Genomic DNA, 12,630 nt, shown 5'->3' on the forward strand with positions numbered 1-12,630 from the left:
TTTAATAGACGTATCGTATCCGAGAGTTTTCGAAATTGTCGTATCGACGTGTCCGTATCGTATCTGATACGATACCCGTACCCGTGTCCATGCAATATAGACTGAGGTGAATATGAATTCACCAAAAACTACGAAGCATATCCCTTTACGAGTCAATCTGCTAACAACCAGACTAAAAATGGGTTTTTACCTTTTTGGGAACGATAATGATGTCGGATAGTCGGACAGATTAGTAGTCTAGGTCTCTGGGAGTCAATAAAATTAAAAAATATAAATATAAAAGATTTTGCTATAGTTATTTTATTGGCTTCTTTTTCAAGCAACCGTGAATTTGTAAATGATTTCTCAAATCAAGAATAATAAATAAATATATATTCGAAAAATATTTCCCAGAGATAGTTTGTTTTGTTTTTTCTTTATATGGTTTATTTTTTTTCTCTTTATTAGTAATATTATGATTTGATTGTAACAAATAATATCTTACAAAATTTAGATAATACTTTTTTGGCCTATATAAAAGGCGCCTTGCGGCTCTTGTAATGAACAATAACTTGAGTATTGGTAGTAATACTAGTAAAGCTTTCTTTCATTAAGAGTTAAGGATCTATCATCTTTTATCTTTATAATGTCTAGTTTCTTCTCTTAAAATATTTGACCTCACATGGGCCTTCAAAAGCTCACAAGCTTAATTAATAGCGAAATTCGATTTTCTATTTTAATTTATTAGATAATAAATGTGTACATACTCATCAAAATTCAAAAGTTTGTTATCAGAAATCTCTTCATAAAAAAATGGTTATTAGATATATGTCATCCAAACTAAAAAAATTACCACTTTTTTTCCATCCAAACTTCACTATTTAGACGAAGATATACGAAATAATGAAGTTTTGGTGAAGAAATTTCTAACAACAAAAACTTTAATAGATATATATATATAGAGGTTGGCTAAGATCAAAGTGGTAGTTCCTGAGCTTTGATGCTACCAATTCGTTTTTCAATTTTTAAAGTTCAAAACGTCGATCCAAACCGTTCAAGTTGTTCTCCATATTAAATTGTGCTTGGATACCAAATTTTACATTTTTCTGAATTTTTTTACTATTTATTAAGCCACTATGAAAATCGCTGATCCAACGGTGGGTTAACAAAACAGTAAAATCAGAAGCCACCGTTGGATCAGCTGTTTTCAAAGTGGCTTAATAAATAGTAAAAAAATTCAGAAAAATGTAAAATTTGGTCTCCAAGCACAATTTAATATGGAGAACAACTTGAACAGTTCGGATCGACGTTTTGAACTTTAAAAATTGAAAAACGAATTGGCAGCATCAAAGCTCAGGAACTACCACTTTGATCTTAGCCAACCTCTGTGTGTGTATATATATATATACACTCAATTATCCCTATATATATGGTCATAGACCACTAAACAGTTACAGATTTTCTCGCAACAAAGGCTATTAAAGGTCATGGACCCAGGACAATTTATTACCCCTGCAGCACTCTTTGAATGGTCAGATCGGTTCGGTAGAAGCTGTTGATTTAATTCTCTCAAAAGCATAGAATTTGTTGTTCTAAACAAGTTTATTAATGCATTCCTCGGTAGTCCCTAACAAGTTCTCAAAAAAAAAAAAAAAAAGTTCTCACAAAAGCAATTCCCAGAATACTCTGACAATTTTTAATTTAATTCTCTCCAAAAAAAAAATCCCAGAATACGCAGTAATTGGTCTATTTTCACTTATTTTTAATTAAGACGCTAGTCTCAGATGTGGTCCACTTCCATACGATCCATTCTTGAAGTCTTCAAGATATCGACAAGCCATTGCTTCACGATATGAAACTGCGGAAAAATGGAAGCCTCCCTTCCTCCAAATTTTGGGTTCTCTCTCTCTCTCTCTCTCTTCCCCTCATTACCTCCCCCACCAAAATGTTTAGTGAACAATTAATGTCAGAGAGAGTTCAGTAACTGGTACTCAGGCAACACAATTCTTTCAACATATAAACACAGATGTATTTATTTGTTGTCCAATTTAAAATGCACAAGCAAATTTCTGAGTCAACATAGAAAATGAACATAACATTAAACCTACATGACAGTAAATTACAATTAAGCCTTTGGGATACAGCACAAATTTGCATTGAACTTGAGATAATAATTCCACTTGACTAGAAAATATGTACTGAAATCATATGAACACAGAGCAGCACCACAGGGTTACATTGTGAAATAAAACGAGTCTTATTTACAAATAGGCTTTTCCAGATTTCAGTTTTCTGTTTTCAGAAAAACCCAAAAGTGTTCTCTCCACTGTAGGTCATGTAGAGAAATCCATCTTCATCCTTGTTCTCTTCATAAATCGCTGACATCATGGCAGCTACAATTATCCATAGAAATATATTAGTTTCATGTGAGTCCATTTTATTATTTCACAGCTTACTTCGGGCCTAGAAAATAACATTTGACAATTAACTTGATGCAATTGGACCTACCAGTAGGTGGAAGTGTGTTCTTGACGAAGATGAAAATAGCCTTTTCAGCACTAAGCTTAATTCTCTTGCGTACCACATACACAAATTGGCCCACAGTTAGATCAGCTGGTACAAGATATCTGAACAACAAATAATTCTGGTAATTAGTGCCATTGCTAATATCGTTAGTTATGTAAAAGTGTTAGCATTAAGATGTCTACAAAAGAAATGCTCACTTTTTCTTGTCAATGTCAGGGATATCGCTCCTCTCAGCCTTCTCCACAATCACCTATAGATTGGAAAGATCAGAATTAACTATATCTTGATAGAAACTTTATAATATTTGATAAAATAAAAAATAAAAAATAATAATACTAACCGGAATTCTATCAGGGTACTTCTCTCTGATGCGGGCAGACTCAGCCTGTCTCCTTTCTGAAAACATTTAGCAAAACAGAATGACAGTGCAAATTAGCAAATATTTTTGTTGCTTTCAACATTCTGATATGTTACAACTGATTTTATATACAAAAATCCTGCATTTAGACTATTGCCTTTATGAAAATATTTAGTAAAACAGACTAATATTTTTGTTCTAACATACTGATATTCTACAACTGATTTTCTATATATAATATAAGAAATCCAGCAATTATTGCAGTCAATATGCATGCACTTATATCAACATCTTCCAACTACAAATGTGCAATGAATGTAAACTAACATATTTTAGTTTTAGGAACGAGGATTAATCTTAATTCATTGGTCAGCACTCAGAACCTCCATAATCTCATATTAAACTCGCAAAATCAAATCAAACCCTGACAATCTAAAACCATTACATATGGTCAAGAACCCAGTTGACTTAAGCAAGGAACAAGAGAGCTCTACAAGTTTTCAATTACTGATCCTTGTATTATTGATAATGATTTCCAGTCTATTTTGCAAGAGATCTATTCCGCTTATTAGATCTAGAATTTCACGAGCAATAAGTGACCTACATCGATTTTTTCAAGAAATTAACCATGTTATCCAGAAATTAAATTGATGTACACAATGAAACGACGAAACCCTAATATCAAACTGAGTATAAGTCGCGGAGATGGGAAACAAAAAAGAAAAACTTCAAGAAATTAGCACGAACCGAGGGGATGCTCCAATTTGAACGAGCTCTTGGCCATCGCTTCCTTCTACTACAGAGAAAAATAAATCCGAAAAGAAAGTTAAATCGTATGAGAGATCGCAATATATGCAACTCCAAATGGATCAAGAAAGAGGGAAAATATCTTACCAAAATCCAAAAGTTGATCAAAGTAGTGGATTGAATTCCTATTAGTTAGAATCAAACGAAACTGGGTAAAGATATAGAAATGGGGAAAAGCAAAGAATAGGTTGGTTAGTTTATAAGCGCAAGAAACCTAAGAAAATAAAAATGCTTCAGCTACGCATTATTAAATTCAGTTCTTGCACTTGCTTTCACTGTCATGTGGGGATAGAAATAGTGGGGGCCACAACCCAGTGATACTGGGTGTTTTATATGGGGAATTTATAGGGATATTTAGTGTTTTAGAGATAAAGAATCTAGATATTCTTCCATTGGACAATCTGCAACAAAAGAATATTTCTTCTAAAATTGAAACATTATATTCGTGAATTTTAAACATGAAAAACTGATATAATTCTATTTAATAATTGATCTGGATTGCTCGTGGTTGAATATGTTTTAATTTATAAACAAAACTCAACTACATTATATATTACATTATTTTTTAATCAAAAAGCCCTTAGACAACAATGGAAATAAAACTATCATTCAGAAATTCCAAAAAAAAAAAATTAGTTACCATCTTAATAAATCAAAATTTTAACCTTACCATCACCTTCTGAATAATTTTTCAATTATCATCCACACATATTAGATCTGCAAAGAACTTAGTTCTCTCTATAAATGGCGCAAAATTACCATTCAAAATTTGTGGTTCTCTATTTAAGTATTTATGGGGAAGTTCAATCTGTACACCCTTTTATGCAGATCAATTTGCGTGGAACCCATAATTTTACGCAGATTCATACAGAATTATGGATAGTAATTTCTGAATTTTTCAAAAGTCGATGGTAAGATTAAAATTTCGATTTATTAAGATGGGAACAATAAAAAATTCATGCCAAAATTATAAAAGATGCAATAAATATTTATCAAGATGACAATATACGACCCATTTAAATTATAAAATAAAAAAATATATATAATTTTTTAAAGTATTACTCACTTTATTAATTTAGTTTTTAATGTTTAAAGCATCTTAGCATTTGAGGTGTGCTCTCAAGTTAAAGTAAAATGGTAGAATATATAATGAAGTGAGAAGAGGTAAATGGAGACTATATTCTATTCATTTTTTTTTAATTTGTGTTTCCTTTCAATTTAAAAAGGCAACAAATTTAATTTCATCTTCTTCTTTTTTCTATTCATTATCTTCTCTTACGAACTTGAGAACATCCAATTATTTTAGTTCTTAAAGTATTTCTTGTCTATCATTTTAATCATTGAAATACTTTATTTGTAACTGATATTGAACGTCTGTTCCAGATTGGGCCGAATTCATATCCTCATCGGTACCGTAATAGGGAATCTTTTATAATTATCGGATCTGAACTATTCATATTTCATTTAAACTTGGCATGAATCTCAAAGCCCAATGATAGTGTTCGGTAACCATGGCTTAGAGCTCCTTAGTGCTTCTTAGTACTCTAAGGAGTCTTAAGGTCACCGAACGGGTGCTTCTTTATTAAACTTAAAGCTACTTTCTTAGTGCTTAGTTTACCCACTTTTCTTAAGCTCGCTCAAGATTTTAAGCCATAGTTCTACGAGGGTGTTCGGCAAGGATCACCAGCTTAAAATTTAAGCTGCACTAAGGAGAGGGTGTTCGGTAATAAAGTTGAAGAATCACTTTCTTAAGAATACCTTAACCTTGAAAAAGTGCTTAAGCCATGTAGAATCAAAGCTTAAAATCTTGGGCAAGCTTAAAAAGTAGGGCAAAAGGAGCACTAAGAAAGTAGTTTTAAGCTTTATAAAGGAACACTTGTTCGGCAAGCTTAAGACTCCTTAGGAGGCTTAATCTGCCCCTGCCGAACACCCACGTACTTAAGTAATTTGCCAAGCTTAAGGTCTTTTTAAGAAAGTGATTCTTTAACTTTATTGCCGAACGGGTGCTCCTTAGTGCAGCTTAAATTTTAAGCTTGTGACTCTTGCCGAACAACCTCAATAATATTATCCTTGCACTAGCCTGAATTCAAAAACTACTAAGAGTTAATACTTGTCTGATTTGACCAACCCTCAAACTTGAATAAAACTTGACAAATTAGTTTTCCTCTCAAATCATTCTTACATGTGATATAGCATGCCATGCGTCAATTCCATTACAATAGAGTCAATATATATACCTCGGTAAAACATGTGATATATATAGCATGCCATGCATCAATTCCATTACAATAGAGTAAATATATATACCTCGGTAAAACATGTGATATATATAGCATGCCATGCGTCAATTCCATTACAATAGAGTCAATATATATACCTCGGTAAAACATGTGATATATATAGCATGCCATGCGTCAATATATATAGCATGCAATGCGTCAATTCTATTACAATAAAAGTGACAATACATTATAATGGAATCCCTTGACATAAGTGATTTATTCTTACATCGTATTACATCCAATTTTGTTAATAAAACTACTAGTGAGGCAATTCTTTGAAAAATTACACAATTTTCAGTTTTTACTTGATTCACATTTATTGATAAAAAAAATATTTACAAAATTATTTACATTACTTCCTAGCTCCTCATATAGATTGAAACAGTAATTTAATTACAATCTAATATAATATAAATCTCAAATCAGCATATCTCATCCATGCTCGCCTACTCGCATCGTCTCAGTTATGTCTTTAATCTAGAGTTTTGCTCTAACCCTCATTGCATGCATTAACCCTCAATATGTGTTAAAGAGAACAGAGGAGCCCACGGCACCGTACCCGCAAGCAACTCTCGCTGCCTCCCCCACCTCCACCCCTCTCACAAGCAACCCTCACTATCGCCTCATCCACCTCGCCGCTTTCGCTGCTAGGGTTTCACATCAGCCGGCTTTGAGCTCCGGTTGGAGGTTTTCTCCTCGCTGGTAGGGTTTCAGCGTCTCAACCGCCTCTGCCCCTCTTGCAAGCAACCCTCCAACCCGCCTCCGCCCTTAGCTGTTAGGCTTTCGGCGCCTCAACACGTCTCCGTCCCTCTCGCAAGCAAACCTCACTAGCAACCCCCGCTAGCAACGAGGTTTCGGTATCTCTGCCGCTTCCAAGCTCCGGTTAGCTCGGCTCCCTCCTCTCTTACTCATTCTCCTCTTCATTCGAAAAGATAGATACGATAGAGAGGGAATGCCAACTAAAAAAAAGAATGATCCACATTTATTAATAGATCTTCACTTCCATTACAACCAAGCTTCTAAATAGCGTTTATAGCGGTGTAGCGGGGAGACAAAAAAAAAGCTTTAGCGAATAGCGGAGCTATAGCGAAAGCTATTATAAATAGCATTTTTTTTATTTCAAAAATTATATTTTATATTTCTACTAATAGTAAAAAGATTAAAAGAGTGATGCTTCTATGGACATAAGGGCTTATTTGTAAAATGAATACATTTTTATTTTCAAAGTTCAAACAGCCGATCCGAACCGTTCATCTTGTTCTCCATATTAATATATCTTTGGAGACCAAATTTTACATTTTTCTGAATTTATTTACTATTTATTAAGATGGGTATAAAAAATATCAAATTCAGACCATTGAATTTTGTACCCATCTTAATAAATAGTAAAAAAAAATCAGAAAAATGTAAAATTTGGTCTCCAAGCACATATTAATATGGAGAACAAGATGAACGGTTCGGATCGACTGTTTGAACTTTAAAAATAAAAATATGTTCAATTTACAAATAGGTTCTTATGTCCATAGAAGGCTTTGCCTAGTAAAAATGTCTCATCAAGAAAAAAAATATCAAATTAATTAAGAAGTTCTAATATTATTCATATTAAACCAATACAAAGTTCAAATTGTCATTCAAAATATTCCTAATTCAAAAACTATCGATATATTTTATATTCAAAATATACCACTACCATATATTAATGCATGATACAAAATTTAATTGATATAGCGGTATAGCCCGCACATGTTCCATTGTATTGATATAGCTTAATAAAGTAAAAAAAAAAAAACAATCTAGATATTAAGGCCCATTAAAATTGCAAAATCATGTTTTCAAAAAAAAAAAATTGCAAAATCATAACCCATGTAGCATAGCGGACCGCTATTGCCGCTACGCGCTATAGCGGACCGCTATTGCCGCTACGCGCTATAGCGGACCGCTATTGCCGCTACGCGCTATAGCGGACCGCTATTACCGCTATAGCGGTCGTAGCTTGATTAGCGCAGTTTTAGCCCGTAGCTTAGCTTTCTGGGTCCAAAACCGCTATAGCGGCGCTATAGCTAGCTATTTAGAAACTTGGTTACAACACAACTCTCTAAAAAAAGCACAATTATACATGTTTATCTTCGAAGAATTGATTAAGGTTGTACTCCACAATGAGCTTATTAAAGAGAAAGAAAGAGATGGAAGAAGAAGAGAATAGGTAATAATTTCACCTCCTCTACCTTCCAAATTGGAGATAACAAAATCTTTAAAATTTTACTCATGTTTTATACATATTTCATGTCCTCTCTCTTTGTCTCCCATCCGTTCACCTCAAAAAATAATTGTTTTGGAGCAAGTAAACAACCTTGATCAGATCCAATCATGACTCAATCTCCCTCCTCTCGCGTCACTTCTTATGTAACAAACCCTAATGCTTTTTCAACATTGATCCAAACATCGATTCAAATACCTTAAAAAAGAAATCCACCGCATGATTGCTCAAAATTTAAGACTTAAAAGTCAAAATAAAACCGTTGGATATGATCTACATCATTTTATCTATCCTCATGTAAAAAATAATGGCATTTCAATTTTGTTTTGATTGTCATCAAGAGCTTGTAAAAAAGGTGCTAATATGGATAGTTTCTAGACGTTGATTTGTTAACTTATTGGTTCACATAAAAAATAAAATTGAAATTTGATATTTTTTTATGAGCACATACAAAAAATGACATAAATAACATCTAATGGTTTTATTGGCTCTTTAAGTAGTAAATTTTGAGTTATTAAAGTTTTGAAAAATGAAGGCATGATGGAGGCACAAAAAATGAAGGCATTTGAATCCTCCTCATCAAATTATATCTTGCAAATTTGAATCATGATCGTTGTTAATCTCGTCCAGTTATAATGTTTTTTGCATATTTTTTTTATTACTTTTTATTTTTTTTTTTTTTTCTGTCATGCATATGTTATATCTCTATAACATTTCAGATAAATTTAAATTTGAAAATCTATTCAGCGAAGAAAAAAATAAGAACGTCATTCTTTTATTTTTAAAAGTAGAAATTTATAAAATTCTCTACTTTTTGAGAGCATCAAACAAAACATTCCTCATTCAAACTTACTCAATTTTGCTAATAAAACTTTCCTACTTGGTGTATTTTGTAAATTTGAAAAGTGATATTTCATTTGATGTTTCACAAGTTTCCTCTTTTCAATATACAACCAATATTACACGTTAGTTAGTACTAAATCTTCTCTTTCAATTTATAAAGATAGTAACAAAGTACTCTCATAATATTAATATTTTGAACAGTTGCGGAAGTGTTCAATAAATAATTTTGTCAAACATATTACAATCATACACCAATATTCAATCAAATAAAGAAAAGTGAAACACACAAGAAAAGTAAATAAAAAAAACAATCAAGCACATAAAATAAAATAAAAGAGAGACAAAATTTTATATGAAAAATCTTACGGGAGAAAACCAAGCAAGCACAAGACAATATCACTGTATAATTGTATATTAAGGAGCTTACAATACAACAATATTAACAAGTTAATAATATTCTTTTTCACATCTTCTTACAATTTCATACACTAATTTAAAATTTATTAGTATAATTTTGTAGAGCAAAAAGATTCTAAAAAAGTGTAACTTGGAGAAGTAGAATTCATATCCTCCGAGGTAACAAAATATATTTGTTAAGATTTGTACTATCCGATCAGAATCCAAAATAATCTGGCACAAGGTGAAACGCATGAGGTTCTTTTAATATTCGTACATATTCTGATTGAACGGTTTGGATCTTAAACAGAAATATTATGTTAGCATAAGTAATAGCGTAATACCGTCATTGGGCTACAATTGGGCTACAAAAATGAGCCGAGTTAAGAGCCGAATCATTGGGCTACAATTGACAAGCCGAGTCGAGTTTGAGTCGAATCTTAATCATTAGCAGCCCTACTAATACGAATTCTGGAGAAGCATGGCTTGGTTCCAACAGAGTCGCCGCCTTTTCTTTCTTGTGTGGAAAAGCACAATGGGCCGAAGCCCATTTTTAGTTTAGGCTTAACGTCAACAGATAATATTCAAGTTTTTGTTGCCTAATTAATTATTAATGTGCATTTTCTTCATATTATAACACGGTTTAAATCATTATGGATTACTACAATTCAAATAACTTAAATGCTCTTAGAGAAAAGGGAGATTATGGTTAAGAACTTAAGATCTAATAATAGAGTCAACAGATAGTGGAAGCGTATCCTTTGCGGAGCCAATCCCTACACAGCTGTGCGGAGCTTTTAATCTGGTCCGTTCGTTTTGGATCGGACGGATTAGATCATATCTTGTCCGAATTGAAAAAAAAAGATAATATTCTCAAAATTTGCAAGATCTGATATGGTCCATCTGATCCGAAACGAATGGATCAGATTAAAAGCTCTGCACAGTTCCGCAGGGACTGGCTCCGCAGAGAATACGCTTCCAAAGCCTAGTTGCCTTTCACGTAAATGCTATGTTGGTACTTGGTACTACTGTCACTGTTCCAAATCTATGAGATTTCAATATTAATAGGACGGTGATGATGAACCTCTGTATTAGATTTTTATAGTTCTGTACTTCTGTTAATTTACTTCTCTTGTACTAACGAAGGCTTGAATTCATGATCTCTTTAAGCCGTAATTTTTAAAAATACCATATTAAAAAAAAACCAAATACTCATGTTTTCTGAAAAATTTAAATTTTGACACGGCCACATCTACGGATACGGTCCCCCCCCCCCCCCCCCCCCCCCCCCTTTTCTTTCTATTTCCTTCAGATTGAATTGTCGCACGAAAAGGGAAAAAAAAAAGGTGGCCACATGTAGGGCATGCGCCCCCCCCTAGAAAAGTGGCCGCTCCTAGGGAATGCGGCTGTGTCAAAATTCGAATTTTTCATAAAACGTGATTAATTTTTTTTTTTGGATATGATATATTTAAAAAATTCGGCTCTTTAAGACTATTCTAGCAAATTATTACCGAGAAAAATGTACTTGGATCCATAACAACTTTTGTTTTACCGTTTCACATGATTTAAATATTTTGGATAAGCCGAAAATAGTAATGTTTTTTAACTATTTTTTATATTGGATACCAAATATTTTTTGCCGTTTCACATGATTTAATTATTTAAAGATTCTGAATCAACTGAAAGTTTCGTAGTAATTTTTAATTTATCTAAAAAATAGTAAAATAAAAATAAAAATGTAAAATCAAATCTTCGAGTATATTTTCATAGAATTTAGATTAAACAGTTCAAATCAATTATTTAGACTTCATAGAATTATTAAGGACCAATATGCGGATACCGAAGTACCGCAGCTCACTTTTTATATGTTGAATCTATTAATTGTATTATATACTACGTGGCTATTTTATTCTCCAATAAACTGTTGGTTCTCAAATATAAATGCAAGAAATTTCTTTCCGGAATAAATAAAATCTTAACATGTAACATGTTGATATGTAAGTGCCAATTGACAATTTTGATTAACATAGATTGTCACTTTGCATAAAGCGTTAATTTTTGAATGTCTTGTATTCAACTGACAATCGAGTTAGACATTGAATTGTTTAATTCTTGACAAAAAAAAAAAAGTGCTAACGGGTGTTATTTACATGTAAATAAGTATTAATCAGAATAAATTATACTATAACGATTCAATTAGTCAAATAAATTTAAGATAAAATAAGTGCATAGATAGGGACGCAAATAATCCGAATCTAAAATCTAAAAAAAATATCTTATTTATTTATTTTTATTCAAAAGTTATACGAAATAAAAATAAAAAATCTAGACCTAACAACAATGCTAATTCACGCTCGAATGACAATTTTTTTTTTCAAAAGTTACCTCTTTTTTTTTTTTTCTTTTTTTTTTTTGTGCAGCGAGAAGCAACACCTGGATAATAACTATGATAAAAGATTCCCAAATTGATGAGCTGGTTTGGTTTCCCATAATGTAACAAACATGTGGCAGTAATAATCGTTCTTCAAACTTCTAATGTTGAAAATTCCTGCAACCTCAAGCAAATTTCAAATTTCTATCTTCTTTGTAGTCTTTTCAAACTAACAATTCGTGGTAAGAAACAAAAGTAAGCACATCATGCCACAAGCAAATTGTTTTGTTGCACTAAAGTTCATTTCTGGGGACACCATGTGGCACGTGTCATGAGTCGACAAAGTGAAGCAGAAGAAGGCGAATTAACTAAAAGTTTTTTTTTTTTTTTATATCTGAAAATCTAAGCTGTCAAGTCGGAAGGGGAATTGAAATCTTTACTTTTTGTACAATAATTTTAGAATATTTTTCTAGCGCGTGTTACTTCTTTTTTCGAATTAATCTAAAGTCACATGTAAAAATTAGAATGCTAGATTACGCAATTCCAATGTGTTTGTGTCTAACACAATCATTACTTTTTAGAGTCAGAAATAAATCTGCTGCGATCTAAAACAATTGTATTACGTTATTTCAAAATTAATCTTTTACTTTTTAAAAAACACAAATTTCAATAAAAATTATTTTTTATACATAAATTTCAAAATAAATAAAAGATTAAATTTGAAATAACAGAATACCTGCAATTCCTTTGCATCGCATCAGATTTATTTCCTAAAGACTAATTGGGCTGCCCCTAGCGAATTTAAAATTCA

General features: G+C 32.2%; 1 protein-coding gene across 2 annotated transcripts; it reads right to left on the minus strand.

Annotated features, from left to right (window-relative positions):
- Positions 1-2,059: 2,059 nt before the first annotated feature.
- LOC144569512 (autophagy-related protein 8C-like) lies at positions 2,060-3,970 on the minus strand. Of its 2 annotated transcripts, none has more exons than XM_078319890.1 (6): positions 3,758-3,970; positions 3,611-3,659; positions 2,846-2,901; positions 2,703-2,755; positions 2,488-2,606; positions 2,060-2,372 (listed from the first exon to the last, which is right to left on the minus strand). In XM_078319890.1, exons 2-6 carry the CDS (start codon positions 3,645-3,647, stop codon positions 2,278-2,280), a joined length of 360 nt encoding a protein of 119 aa, XP_078176016.1. In that variant the 5' UTR covers positions 3,648-3,659; positions 3,758-3,970; the 3' UTR covers positions 2,060-2,277. The 2 variants fall into 2 exon arrangements, with proteins under 2 accessions (XP_078176016.1, XP_078176017.1); XM_078319891.1 differs by having other exon boundaries at positions 3,611-3,656; positions 3,758-3,905.
- Positions 3,971-12,630: the final 8,660 nt, after the last annotated feature.

This window comes from Carex rostrata, chromosome 18 (assembly GCF_964058835.1).
Source record: "Carex rostrata chromosome 18, lpCarRost1.2, whole genome shotgun sequence".
In the NCBI taxonomy this organism is placed as follows: domain Eukaryota; kingdom Viridiplantae; phylum Streptophyta; class Magnoliopsida; order Poales; family Cyperaceae; genus Carex; species Carex rostrata.

Coding starts and splice junctions, on each gene's coding strand:
- LOC144569512 (XM_078319890.1), bottom strand. CDS start 3,647: ATGGCCAAGAGCTCGTTCAAATTGGAGCATCCCCTCG. Junction 2,902..3,610: donor CAAATTGGAGCATCCCCTCG/GTTCGTGCTAAT, acceptor AAATGTTTTCAG/AAAGGAGACAGGCTGAGTCT. Junction 2,756..2,845: donor AGTACCCTGATAGAATTCCG/GTTAGTATTATT, acceptor TCCAATCTATAG/GTGATTGTGGAGAAGGCTGA.